This window comes from Crocodylus siamensis, chromosome 4, assembly GCF_052110815.1.
Source record: "Crocodylus siamensis isolate JL-2025a chromosome 4, ASM5211081v1, whole genome shotgun sequence".
NCBI classification, from domain to species: Eukaryota; Metazoa; Chordata; order Crocodylia; family Crocodylidae; genus Crocodylus; species Crocodylus siamensis.
The window spans coordinates 107,204,994-107,219,146 of NC_143398.1; the positions used below are offsets into that span (position 1 = coordinate 107,204,994).

General features: G+C 43.5%; 1 protein-coding gene across 4 annotated transcripts in view; it reads left to right on the top strand.

Annotated features, from left to right (window-relative positions):
- The window catches only part of AGK (acylglycerol kinase), a 40,201-nt gene extending 27,282 nt beyond the window's left edge, over positions 1 to 12,919 (top strand). For 3 of the 4 annotated variants that reach the window (XM_090043305.1, XM_090043306.1, XM_090043307.1), the window contains 7 exons: positions 639 to 715; positions 1,686 to 1,743; positions 3,574 to 3,721; positions 4,468 to 4,565; positions 6,523 to 6,593; positions 10,893 to 10,977; positions 12,611 to 12,919. In XM_090043305.1, the coding sequence (XP_089899431.1) occupies positions 639 to 715; positions 1,686 to 1,743; positions 3,574 to 3,721; positions 4,468 to 4,565; positions 6,523 to 6,593; positions 10,893 to 10,977; positions 12,611 to 12,748 (675 nt within the window). In that variant the 3' untranslated portion in view covers positions 12,749 to 12,919. The other variant, XM_090043308.1, reaches the window with a different exon arrangement.
- Positions 12,920 to 14,153: the final 1,234 nt, after the last annotated feature.

Here is a 14,153-nt window from a genome sequence, read left to right on the forward strand (position 1 = left end):
CCATTTGTCCTCTAAATGGGTTCCATGCAATGAATTTGGATGTTGTAAGCTGGAAGAAATGTTTGAATGTCTAGAAATCTTGTGAGGCTGAAAGTACTAGATGAATGCAAAACCTGCAAATAGTGTCATGCTGGGAGTAATAGAGTAATAACAGCACTGCTGAGATGATTTAAATTCTATCTTGCATATATATTGAAATTTACAGCCTGCCATCCTGGAAAATCTGAGATTAGACACTTACTGACCATGTCAGTTCCCCTTTTAGAGCACCTTTTCTTTTCTGATTTCTGTTCTGCAAGCAAATGGCTGCCTGAATGGTTGGTGCTTAGCAGTGGTGTGCAGCACTCTTTGTTTTAGCCTAACTGTATCCACAAAATGTAGTGGCCCTTGCTGGGTCTGCAGGGATATTCAATCTGCTAGAAACCTTCAGCTCTTTCCTCTCTGTTGGGAGTAATCAAGGAAATATACTCTTTGTGTTTTGCTCAACCCCTATTGCCTGCTGTCATGGCATACACCCTTGATGGGAAATTTCATTTCTGAGACTGACCATAAATCAGCTGCCTTTGCAGGAATGACTGACTTGTGTTTGCAGAGAAAGACAAGAAGATGTAAATTCTACACTTTGTTTTTCTTTACAGGGAGAAAAGGAACCTGTGTTTGCAGTGACTGGGCTAAGATGGGGATCTTATCGAGACACAGGAGTTAAAGTTAGCAAGTAAAGAATAGAGTGTTTCTTATAGTTGTACCTTTTTAAATATCTCTTTATATTCTTCACATACCAGCTCTATCACTGTAGTCCTTCTTGAGCTCTGGCACTTTCCTATCTGTTCACTTTTGGCATTAAACCCAGACCTTGCCCACAGCAGTAAATAGGTTAGAATGTAAAATGTTATGGTGTTTCCTGTCGTATGAAATTAGCATTTTATTTTCAGTTCTGATGTTTTTGCAGATATTAACTTTTCACTTTCCTTATGGTGCTCAGTTCTGGATGTTTTTATCCGCAGCTGAGCCAGTAGGAAGAAACTTTCCCTGTTCAGTGAAATTGCACAATGGGATTCAGTCACCAAAAAACAGACACGCACAGCCTATGTAGCCCAACTCCAGAAAAGAACTTCAGACTCAATAGTGTTGTCCTTCAATTCCTGCCAAAAGTGTCACGGAATATACTTTTTGATGACTGTCTTCTGATCACTGAACTAATAAATGCTGGGTTGGCTCCAGATGAACATTTTATGTGTAATTGTTTGCATCGAACGGTGCCGCATGTCTGGTGACGTAGCTCCAGAGCAGAAACCATTTATTTCCCAGGCCGTTGAAGGGAAATAGTGCTGATCAGTCCTTCAGATGTTGGGTGCAGGGGAAGTAAAGGAATACAGAACATAAAATAACTACCTTAGGGGGTAGACACAGGTCTACTACCTCAGAAGAACTGCCTCATAGAAGAACTACCTTAAGGCTTGGAGAAGGGGAGCAGCTGGTAGTTCTCATTGCTGTGTGTGAATGAGCTGAGAACAGTTTCAATGTATAAAATTATTCTTCTTGTATTCTGAAGTTCAAGAATACAGGAAAGAATGAACCTCAGTGGATATCAGGTCTATGCATGCTGGTATACATTGCACCAGGAAAGATTTTGCACAGTCCTAACACCCATAAGTTTCTCATAAGTCCTGTATTTTTCCCTTTAGATACTGGTACCTTGGGCCTCTGAAAACCAAAGCAGCTCACCTTTTCAGTACACTCAAGGTAAAATATTACTGCCTCCGTAGGTAACTAAAGAAGAAAAAAGAACTTTATGCATCTGGGAAGGGTGGAGAAAGGCAGTGTATATATTTTATGAAGTGCAGTAAACTGTTTGCATATGTAGCAGCTTACTGAGCTGCCTCAGAACACACACATTTGAGAGGTGTGTGTGTGTGTGTCTTCTCATTATTATAAGACCTTGTCTGGGGAGCTGCTGAAAAATATTCAGAATTGTTAGGGGGACTAATAACCATTTGTGAAGCTATGGAGAGACTGTGGTGCAGACGATTGCCATGAGAGGGTGCTCAGCCTCCTTTCTCCAATGCGGTCTTGCTCCAGGTTTTCTGACGATAATATTTTCCTCTGATTTATTCATCTGATGGAAGATGTGCCTATAATTAGACTGCATGTGAATGCTGATAATCAGACAGTTGCAGGCGTCCATGTGTAATAAAATAAACATGAAGGTTAATTGTTTATGTCTCACCTTTAAAGTTGTCTGATGCTTAAGGGAACTTTATGAAATTTAAAATTTGACCTGCATTAAAGGTCCTGCACTTCCACTGTCACTCCTTATCTAATCCCTTTTACTGCTGGCACACCGACCAACCTTTGTGTGAATGGTGTCAGAACACACAGGAACCACCACAGTGGTTAAGTCTTATAGTGCCCCCCTGCTACTGCCCCTCCCCTCCTAATCTATGGCAGTGGCCAGCATAGGATAATTCAGGGGGGTGTTAATGCCCTGATCACTGACTGACAGGTCACAGCATGGCACATGGGAAATGTCTTCTTAACATAGTGGTTGGCTTTTCTTTCCTGAAAATGAGTATTGGTAACTGTATACATCTGTGTCCTACCCCATGTAACTAAGGATTTTCATCTCATTCATATAAATAACTAACCTGAAAACACCGTTATTGCTCCATTTTTTGCCGCAATAGTAGTCATTGGGGATCCATTGGCTGGTTATCCCTTATGCTTAACATCCCTTCATCATATAATATCCGGAAGGCCCCTTTTTTCCTTCTTTTAATATAGCTAAAAGAGTCTGACCTTTTCAATGTTGTGAGTTGTTTTATATTCATCTGAAATCTCTCCACTTTTTAAAGTCTGTCTTTGCCTTTTGCCATTTTCTCTGCCCTTTTGAAATGGGCTGGCCATAATTAAGTGCAGTGGGAAGGGCAAAGAGCTTACCATTTGATGTGTAAAAGAGCATTACACTTCCTTCTAAAAAGATGGCTGAGAACTAGGAAGCATGCAAGAGTACCAGTAGTGTTGGAGACATTGTGATAATTTGAAAGAGAGTCTAAACTCAGGGCCCTGTTTGTCCTGTGTTTACAGTTGTTGTGCATGTGCTACTCTTCCTGTGCAAGCCTGATTTCTGTCTCATTAATATAAGCAAGTTGTACTGAAATCATTTCCTTGTGTTCAACGGTGTGGAGGAATCTGGCTCAATAATGTATAGTCTAAGATTCAAACCAAGCTTATGACTTACAAGCCCTAATATAGTCTTATGCCTAGAAGAATAGATGAATACTGTGTGCATGTAGGCTATTGGATGAGTTTCTAGAGTGTGTTTAATTTAAATATCAGCTTAATTGGCTGTGGAGCCTTCATAGTCCCTGCCAGCTGGTAGAACATCTTCTCCCACAAGGGAATCTAAAGGCTGGGGAGCCTTAAAAGTGGGATGAGCGGGTGGTGGGATTTTTACTCTTAGAGGGTTGTAGATGACCCCTCCCAGTCCCTCAGCCAGAATAAACAGATGGTTACTTTACAGAAAGCTGGGGGGTTGTTTTTTTTTCCTTCTTTTTTTCTTTTTGTAAATCCCAGAAATGGCCTCAGAAGCATCAAGCCTCTCTCATGTATTTGGGTCCAACTGAGAGACCTCCAGAAGAGTCAGAAGAGAAACTGCCCAGAGCCCCTTTATACGTGAGGATTTACAGAAGACTTCTGCAATACTGGTCACATCCTGCAAAAGGTATGTGGGTATAGATATTGAGACAGACCTGTTCAGAAGTGCAGTGTGTACTGATGAGGCGATTTTGTGGAGAGGCTAATGGATGAGATCCTGTGTGCACATTTTTATACTTGAATATTGGCTGCAGTATATAAACTTTTTGTCCAAGGCTTTGTTCATGGTTGTTGCTCTTTCCCTGTGGTTGCCATCCCAAAGGCCCTGTCACATGATGCTACTCTCTTGGTTATTCCTACTTAATCGTGTGTGCATAAAGGAACAGAACATTTCTGTGTATCCTGTTTGCTCCATAGTGATACAGCCCATTCAGATCTTGACTAGACGAGACAACTTAGAAGGAAGACCAGATGGTTTGGTTGTGAACCTTGGGGATTCTGGCTGGGGTATTGAGTTCCCGTAGGACAACTGTACTGCACCTGAATGTCACAGCTTTAGCAGCATTCCTTCTATAGGTTGCTAAATGCTTCTATAATAAAAGTTCAGGAGATCTGTCAGTCTGTGGGACTGTTTTTAGGACTTCAGTGCAGTGTGGGTGATAAATTGATTGATTACTGCACAAACTTTACTTGGCCCTCACAATGTCCCCCTCTCCCACTGTAGATTCAGAAATATGAAAGAAATGGAGCTTGTGGAAATAGTAAGTTGAAGTGGTTTTAGCTGACACAGGTCTTTTATGCTTCACAGCAGTAGAACACTGGTCTGTGTAGTTTACTTTCTGCTTAATGATCTCTTCCCTTCTGGATTCTCAGAAATCCCCCAAGAGGCAGCTCATGAGGCCTGGGAAGAAGTGAAGCTGTCTGCCATTGAACTCTCCATCACAACTCAGAACAGGCAGCTTGATCTGATGGTGAGAGCACAGTTTAAATTCTGAGCATTCCCTTCCAGGCCAAGTCATTCCTTTCTCATTGAGCTCCCATCTTTGTGCTGCATGCAGTGCCTGCAGGAGCATCAGCCCACAGAGGAGCTCGGGGTGGGCTGGTTTTATGGGTTATTGTACAGATTCTGGGGGACACGTGAGACTGGATTGCAAGACCCAAGTTGGGCAGATAGGGAAAATCAGGTGTTACAGGGAGCTTTCACAAACCAGATTCAAGCTTTAGGATTTCAGAGCAGGAAAAAGTCCCCCTGAGAAGAGCTTCCTCTCCTTGCCCTGTGGTGGGAGAGTGGAGGTATTTTTTTACTGTTGCTGAAGTGAGGCAGTGAGCCTGGGTGTCTGCCTGAAATGTTGTTGTCTTTTTCTCTTTACTGATTGCAAAGTGAAGGACCAAAAAGTGTTGGCAGTAAAACAAGGACAGCAGCCATTTTAATTTAAAGAGGGTAGGAACTGGTGATCTTTTTTTGGAGGGACAAATCAAGCAAGCTGTCCCTGTTAGTCTCCTTGGCATGCTTACACAGCTGTTCATGTTCCTAAAACCTTCCCTGGCTGGAGTCCATGGCTGGTGTGATTTCATTACTGTGAAAGCTTTCTGGGTAGATTTCGGTCATTACTTCTGATGGTAAGTGCTGGGCCAAAGTTCTAGCTCTGTAGGACTAGAGACAAACAATGCAACATGGTATAACCTTTCATCCCTGCGCTGACCTTCCACAGGACAGAGATTAGTCTATGCCAGCTGTCATGGTGCTCTTGTGATGAGGACATCTGTATGCTGAGAACTGCACAGTTAGCAACAGCTTTAGTCACTGCTGAACTGGACTGGTTTGAGACCACTGATCTTAAGTATTGTAATGGGAACTTTAGTGTTCCACTAGCACAATCCAGTGCTTGGGGTCACCTCTTTACTCCTTCACTTCATTTCAAAGCAGCAGCAATAAGTAACGGCATTTTATTAAGTGGGAAGTGGGGGGCATATAGCCACCTCTGGTCACTAGCACAGTTAGACTAGAACAGCTCACATAACCTCAGTCTCATCCCAGGAGCCCTGAGCATCTTCATGTATCAAGTCTTATGACCGCAGTGATCCTTTGGAATCCACCGTGTAGCTCCACAATCTGTAGATGTGACCCATGAGTAACAAGTGTTATTCCTCTCTCCCTTCCTCACTTGACATAGATCTGACCCATATTCAGAAAGATTTGTCACATATACATATGCTAGAAATCCTCCTAATATAGATGCACCTTGGAGAGGTAAAATACTAAAATATGCTATACTAGTAAATATTTTTTTTGTTAGTAGGACTGCATCTACCTTAGAATGTCTTCCGGTGTAAAATGATTACATTTCAACCAGTTTTGAAAAGCTTTAGTTTTGCTCTATTTACAAAACCTTTTGTGTAGACCTGTCTTAAAGGTGTGTAACAGAGCGAGGAGTTTAGAGAGAGAGCGTGGTAAAGTTTGAACTTAAATCTCTGTTTTTACAAAGCCAAGGACTAAATGAAATATGTTGTTTTTAATTCTAACACATACTGAATCCAGTACATATTGACTAAAAACTGATGGTGTGAACAAAAGTAAAAATGAATGGTCTATTTTTGTTCTCCGTAGCAGTTGGGAAAAATACAAAAAAAAGACCAACTGTGTAAATATTAGAATAATAATACTTAACTTTCTTGCTCGATAGTGCTATTTGGTATGGGAGAATATAAGATACTGGTTTTAACTTGGCACTGTCTCTGTAAATTAAAAAAAAGTCTTTTCTCTCTCTCCAGAAATACCCCAGCCAACCAACCAATCAGCCACCTCTTCTGTGAGGGACAGTTTGGGATGGGGGAACATGCTCTTTCTGTGCAGGGGTTTCTTGAATGTACTGCTGCGTGGCATGTATGACCCACAGTAAGCATTTGGATTCTAAATCTTTTCCGTAGCGCACAGAAGACTTCATGAATATTTGCATTGAACCAGATACAGTTAGCCAGGGAAACTTCATAAACAGAGGGTGAGTATTAGAAGGCCACTTTAAGATGTAAGATATTTTAAATTGGTCACAAAACTAATTCTATGTTCTTGGTTTCCCTGTGGTATATGCTGTAAGCATAGGGTGACCATAGGTCCCCGTCTGGCTAGTGCAGTCCTGCATTTCGAAGTCCAGTCCTGGCCAGTTGGTCAAAATTAAAATGAGAGTCCCAGAATCACAGGGGTGCAGGGTGTAGTCTGGTGGGGAGACGGAGCAGCATGGTGCACCCTGGTGGAGTGTACCCAACCCCTGCCTGCTGCCTGCAGCAGTGCCACTGACCAGGGATGGGGAGCAGCAGTGTCCCAGATGTCCTTATGGTCACCCTATGTCAACATCAAGCTGCCTGGCTGAAATGGAGAATGCCTTGTGAGAATCATGGGTTTTGTCTTACTAACCCACATTACTTTTAATGTTACTAGTCCTTGTTTCTACACAATGTGGCTCCAAGTTCTTCCTCGGTACTGTGACTGATGTTTAGTACAGTGTCCTCAGGGGACTGGTGCTTTAAAAATGGGCATGAAAATAATACCCCTGCCCCAGAAATCTTGTATGGTGGGATTACGGAGACAGGCTGGAGTAGAATCAATGTGACCAATCCATTGATGTTTAGACAGTGTCTTGTTCGTTCCACATTCAGGTTTTTTAAGAGAAGGAGTTAAGATCTTCAGTCTTTTTACTGGTTAACTCCTCAGTGACAGGGAAGACTGAGCTGGAAAGACCTTTGGATAGAAGTACATTTTTAAGGGGGATAGTGTGGTGGGGACTGACCAGGGCAGAGAAGGGAGTTCTAGGGGAGGGAGGGTGGTCCCAGGCTCACAGCCTTCTCACCCATTACCTACCACCTGCATCATGTGGGGCACTCCAGAGATTGTACTCATTTCTCCTGATCTGCAAATAAGCCATTAAGACATGTTAGGTGCTGGTCAGAGCTCGTTTCCTGCAAGTGGCCCCATTACCAAGTAATACTGCATTTTCATTGAAGTAAAGGGACTTGAAATGTCTGATTTTTCTAATTTTTTTTTTATTTTTTTTTTCCCATTTCTAACAGCTGGTGGTTCAGTTTCTGCTGCTGTTCTCCAGCCCTAGGGCCCCCTCTAGTGAAGCCGAATGGAAAGTTTGGAAATGTTATAAGTAGCTTTTAGATCCCCCTTGGTAACTGCACATCTGCATCTTGTTTACAGTATTAATAGCAGCAGGCACCTTATTTGAGTATGCCACGTTACCTCAATGGGAACAAAATCTGCCAACTTGCAAGCACATAACTGATCAGGTGTTGCTGTGTTGACTGTAGGTCGCTGGGTTTGGATCTGTGCTTGAAAGACTGGTAGAAGGAAAGCATGTTGCTACTGTTACCATCAGCAGCAAGAGGACCCTGTCTTTCTAAGCAGACTGTGTTGGTTAAGATGTCCAAGGTATCAGAGAGAATTAGCTGGATACCAAAAGGAGAGGCCTCTCTCATTCACATTCAGTCACCAATATAATAATACGCAGTGCTTGTGCTACTGGCTGGAGCTAATTAACAGCAGCAACAGAAAGCTGCAGCTCCAGCAGCTTCAAAGAATCATGTCTTTTTAGCTTAGTCTCAGAAAATGAAAGAAGGAAACTGCCCAGCCCTTGAAAGAGAAGACGTTTGAAAAGGCTGCTCCTACAAGGTAGAAATGAACTAAGCAAACTGCTTGGATGGGAGAGCTGCCATTATATGTCACCTGAAGGAAATTCTCCAAAGCAGTCTCCATCGCAGAATCCCTGATGTCACAGCATCCCAAGCAGAGGAGCTTGTCTTCAAGAACATCTGTGTGGGATGGGGTGACAGGGTTCTGTCGTGCTTTACATAGCCAGCAGCTCTGCATTGAGGAGGGTATTTTCAGCAATATTGTGTACAGGCAGGTGTGAAGGTGATTGATAGTGCAGCCCTTCTGTGCAATCTTTGTGGGAGACGGGGATATGGGGCCAATTTGGAGTGGCCACTTGGGAACCAGAAGGAAGGGGTAGAGGGCAAGAGCCAGTAGAGTTCAAGAGAGTCATGCCATGAGTTTTAAAGTGCACCAAACCTTCATATTGCTGCTGGGTAGGGAGAAAGGAGAGGTGAGGGATTGCCTTGTAGCCATCAGTAACTTCCTACCCCACACTCCAGCTTGAGTACTGGATTGAACGGTGTGGGCTGTCACTTCATGGCATGTGCATGGTCACCACCTGGGGTAAGAAAGGCACATCCCCTGTTGTATAATGCTGTGTATTACAGCAGGTGGTGCTGTGGGTTATAGTTGCTTGTATGTTCAGAGTTAGAATATATGGTGGGGCATACTTGGCAACTTGTGCTGTTGTTAGGTATTTTTATTCTTGTTTTACTTTTTTTTTTCTGGTCTTTCTCTTTTTCCTCTCTTTACGTGAGAGTAAGGAGCTGAGTGAAACTGAGCCCATTTCTGGCCCTTGGGTTGGACTTCTAGGGATGTATTTGTCCTCTTGTATGTCTGTCTGCTTCTCTGACCTCCTCCCTTTCCAACCTTTTTGCTCTGTCCTGTTTCTGTCTTGTCTTCCTTGATCCTGAGGTTGGCAGCTGTCCTTGCTCCCTGTAGGGACTTCCTTGGGGCCCTTAGTGGACAGAGGAGTCTGCCTGTATGGGTATGTTAGCAAGGGCCGGAGCCTTAGTTGGTAGACATTTTCTAGAAGGCAGCATACCTTACTGCTTGTAAAGCACTGTCCAGCATTGCATGCTGCCAATAATATATAATTATACTGCAGGGAGGACACTACTTCCCATGCAATTGCTCATTAATCTTTATATCTATTTATATCTAGATATAGATTGTGTGTGTGTGTGTGTGTATATACAATATGACCCCCCCCTCCCAAATCTGCGGTCCTTGTAGCCTTAGCTGCCCCTTTTTTGTTAGCATTTCTCCCTGCACTGTTTATGGTCACCCCTGATTTCTGGTCACCTTCTCTTATTCCCAGGGCTCTATGGTTTGATGGTGCCCATTCTTAACAGCGTTATTCCCATAGGTGCACAGCCGTTATGTTTGGGGCTTTGCTGATGCCATGTTGAGCAGTAAGGAAGGTGTTTGAACATTCCCTTCTTATCAGCCTGTTATAGCTTTCTGAGCTCCATGAATGTTTATGGGCAGATGATGATGTGTCATCTCTGCTGGTTCTGTAGATCCATGGTTTTCTGGTGGAATAATTGAGTGTTCTGCCCTGCTTCTTGATAATCCTGGGCTTGTGTACTGTTCTGCTTACCTACCTGACTGTTGCATGTGGGAACAGAAAGAAGCATAATGACCATGTCATGTGGAACAAGGCCCATGTGTTCTTCTGTAAAGGGCTAGCAAAAGGCCAGTGTGCCATTTAAGTCTTGTAGCAAGGCTGTAAGTGAAGAACTCAAGTTGCCTTTCTGCATCAGGATGACTATCAGCCTTGGTGAATTAACACTGCAAAGAGCCTGACCATATTAGAGCATTGTTTTTTAAGTTAAGAGATGATCCAGTGGAAAGGACACTACTTGGGTGACGTAGGTCCAAGTCCCCACTGTGCCCCAGACTTCCTAAACTAGTCAACTGGCCTTGTTTTTCTCTTGCTGGAAAAGAATAGGCATCAGGGTCCTTTCCTACATCTGGAACAGGACCAAAGTAAATATATATAATATTGAAGTGCACAGGTAATGGGACTCTCACTGTCCCCTACAGAGAGAGAAACTGATATAGTTTATAAAGGTGACCATTTTCTTTCAGACATAAAACCATGGGCTTTGGCCTTCCACACATACGGTGCTAATAAGGCAACCTTTAATTTTCATTGGACTCGTGCTGAAACTGAAGGAGCTTCTGTCAAACCCTGACTTAAAAATACAGTACAAGTGAACTAGCTTAATTTTTCAGATCAAATATTTACTGAGTTTTGTGGGGCAACAGAGCTGGCAAGGCCACCGATTAATTGTTGGGGGTCTGGCGTTAAGTGAGAAGACAGTACTTATACATTGTAGGAGTGACCCAGCTCTGCTTGTCAATGGACAAAACCATCTGCTTGGATGGCAGGGTGGGCAGACTTCTCAGCAAGACCTAAAGAAAGCAACAACAAACTGGGCCTGCTCAAGGCATATTGGCAGTCATGTGGCAAAGCAACGTCTAACTCTGAGTATGAACTCTCCCTCACACTAAGTATGACAGATGTTCCCTCACTTGTTCTTTTTAGGGAGGCAGTAAGCCTACCAGGCACTTATGTCTTTACCCATGAGTGCATCCGCTAGGAAAGCTAATCTTTCTCTTTTTTGGGGGGTTCAAACAGAAGTCAAAAGGTGCGTGACCCCCAGATGTGTCCTGAAGGAAGTCAGTGTCTCCAAGCCAGCAAATGCATCTTAAAGCTTCCGGAGGTAAGACCAGAGAAACCTTGATTTCCATCATAGATAGGTGATCTTGCCATCCTCACTGTGTAGGAAATTGGCCATGTCCAGCAGAGTGAGTCAGCCAGGAGAGTGTGGATGGAATCCTGAGTTCAGCATTTCTTGTGGTTGATCAAGGACCCAGGGGAGGGTGAAATCCCCTCCTGTCCCTTCTCCCAGTGGAAAGTCACAGTCCACTTGAAACAGCAGTGGGAAAGGAAAATATGGTTTCCTGCCCAGGCACAGAGCTTGGTGCATACCCATGCCCTCTTAACTGGACTCTGGATACTGAAGTCTGTTTTTAGATCACTGAGAAGAGCACTGCTGGGAGTTAGACAATGGAGAACAGAAGTGTAGGATTATGGAGACTTGTGCAGGCTGTGATAGAGGCTTACCTAAGAGGTGAAGTATCTGTGATGAACGTGAATTCCAAGACTCTGGAAAAGTGTGTGGCATTCCCAGTGGAAAAAGGATGCTAAGGGGGAAAAGGAGAAAAATCAGTCCTGCTTGAGCAGGATTAGTTTTTAGTTGCCTCCTAGAAATCTGGCAGGTTGGGTATATATGTGTGGCTTTAACATCCTGAGACATCCCATCAAAAGAACTGAGCCCTTTGTTCGCATGGAGATGATGTCTGTGTGTAATAGGTCATTGTTGTCTTCAGATATTTGTAATCTTTTTTTAGGACTCTTAATATTTCTTATGGATCCATGGGGCTTTCGGAGTAGAGAAACTTTTGGGCAGTCGCCCCTGTTCTGATGAAGTCCTCCCCTAAACTGCTAGATTGAATGCTGAATGTTTTCATTAGGCAGCATCCCGGTTCTCATGTGGCTCCAGTGTCAATGAAGTCTGTGACTCAAAAATATGCGAAAGCACTAGGGCTCTGGGCTGGATATAGTTGAACCATAAATGTGGAGTCTATTAACAAAATACTCTTTGAAACTCACCTGGTGCAGAGGACTTGGGTAACCAAGGCAGGCCCCTGATTAGGTTACAGAAGGAACATGTGCACTGTTCAGATGCCTAGGCCTTAATCCTGGGTGATTTTATATGTGTGACTATATAACAACAGTGGGATTATTCACTTGGCTGCATCAGTTTATTCTGGCCTGTAGGTTGAGGAGCCACTTCCCACCTCTAGGCCTGATTGACGCCTTCCTAGGCAAGAGTTTTGCTGGGCTGTGCCATAGCAGTGGGGACGGATACAACAAAACCAGTATAAAGAGGTGCCTGTGGCATAGCATAGCTATTATGTAACTATTCTAGCTTGTTACCACCAGGCCAGGCCAAGGAAACACCACCTTGCTGTTCTCTGCAATTCCATGGAAATTAGAACCCTTAAATACAAGCACTGCAGGTCTTTAAAGCTGCCTAGCATTTAATTACCACCAATTAGTTACTAAGTGAGGTAATCTGCAGCAGTCTGCTAATCTATTTAGGTGCAGCCAGTACAGTTCTGTTTGTGCTGGGGAGACCAGCTAGGCTGAAAGACAGGAGACCGGCAGCTGAAGCTCCAGCGGTTCCTTCAATTGTAGCCTGTTAAGAAACATCACCGGGCTCAGGTACTAGTTAGAGCATTGATTGCTGAGTCACCTCTAACTCCAAGCTTCCTTGCGATTCTTGGCAGGGCACAGAAGGCTTCTTCGGCATAGACAGCGAGGAGTATGAAGCCATGCCTGTGGAGGTGAAGTTGTTACCTCGGAAACTCCGATTCTTCTGCGACCCCCAAAGGAGGGAGCAGGTGCTGCAGGCAGCAGTCAAGTGAGGGACTTTTACCCAAGTCATCAAGTCTGGAGTCTCCTGAGTACCCTCCCCCAAATAACTCAGCCTGAGTTACATGGCACGTTTACATGTCGGGTATCAGCAGCTTTGGTGAGAGCTGCTAACTGACAAGTAACGGAGGAAGATAAAACTGCATGTTAGACTGAGAAACGCACATCAACTCAGTGGCATCTTTTTTTGTCTAATGACAACATTGTTTCATTTAACAGCACTGCCGGCAGATGCTAGTTATGCTGCCAGTCTCCATTAAAGTGAAATGGAAAATGTAGTTGTCCCTGTTTGAGAGTGATAAGCTATCTTACCTTGTTTAGATCCAAAAAACCTGGGCTCAGGGAAACACTATGAATGTGACACTACTGCTGGGATAGTAGGAGGGGAGTTTACAAAGTGCGGGTATTGCCATAGCGGATAGGTGGTTCACTTTAGTCTAAATTCCCATCTTTTTGTCAGCAGTGTGCCTGTACTTGAGCCTTCCTGCATCAGGAGGGAGGGAGATGGTTCAGCTTATGGTCTTAAGTGTAAGCACTAATATTCCCTGCAGTTTTATGCTAGCTAATGTTGTTTTAAGATGCACAGTAAAACCCATATGTGGGAACCTCTTGCTTCAAGGGTCCTTTTCATCCATGGGATGACTGCTTCATTCTTATTCAGCTGCTAAGCCAACCATATATTGGATCCTTGAGCGATTGGTAAAGGCGCATTTTTAATTGTGGAAATACTTATATTTTTGTCTTGCCAAACTGTTTACTTCAAAAAAATATTCAGCACAGTGTTGTATAAATAATTCCTTTGATCTGGTTTCAGATGCATTGTTTTTCACTAAGTCATGCTCTTGTTCTTACAGTAGCATGAGAGGCATCAAACAGATAGTTTTATTGCATTCCTTATTTTGTACGTGTCCTTACCTTAATCTTTCCATAGATAGCTGTCACCTCCATGAGAGCTCTAGCCCCTAATGCTTTTGTTTCTCAGAGCCTTTTTTCACTGTAGAGAGATGGCTTTGACTTGCAACAACTGTCTGTGTACTTTTCTTAATTCAGTCATTAACTTGCTTGATTCTGGTTTGCTTTGCACCATGCACTGAGCAAAATCTGTCCTCTTGTATTTTGGATGTGGTTGCTGTTTCTACTCAGGCTAAAGCATTCCTCTTAAGCTGTGTTAAGTTTGCAGTGGTCTACAATGAATCCATTGGCCTTTGTTGTATTAGATCACATGTCCTTTGCAGGTGCATTGGCCCAGTTGCTTCCTTCTAACTTTGGCTGTACTGAGCCATCTCCAATATCTCTGCAGCAGCCCATGTGCTCAATCTAAGATGGGTCACAGGAGGGGGAAAAAGGGGGAATTTCTGGTCTCAGGTGAAGAGCATGCGAGGAAAAAGAAACTTTTTC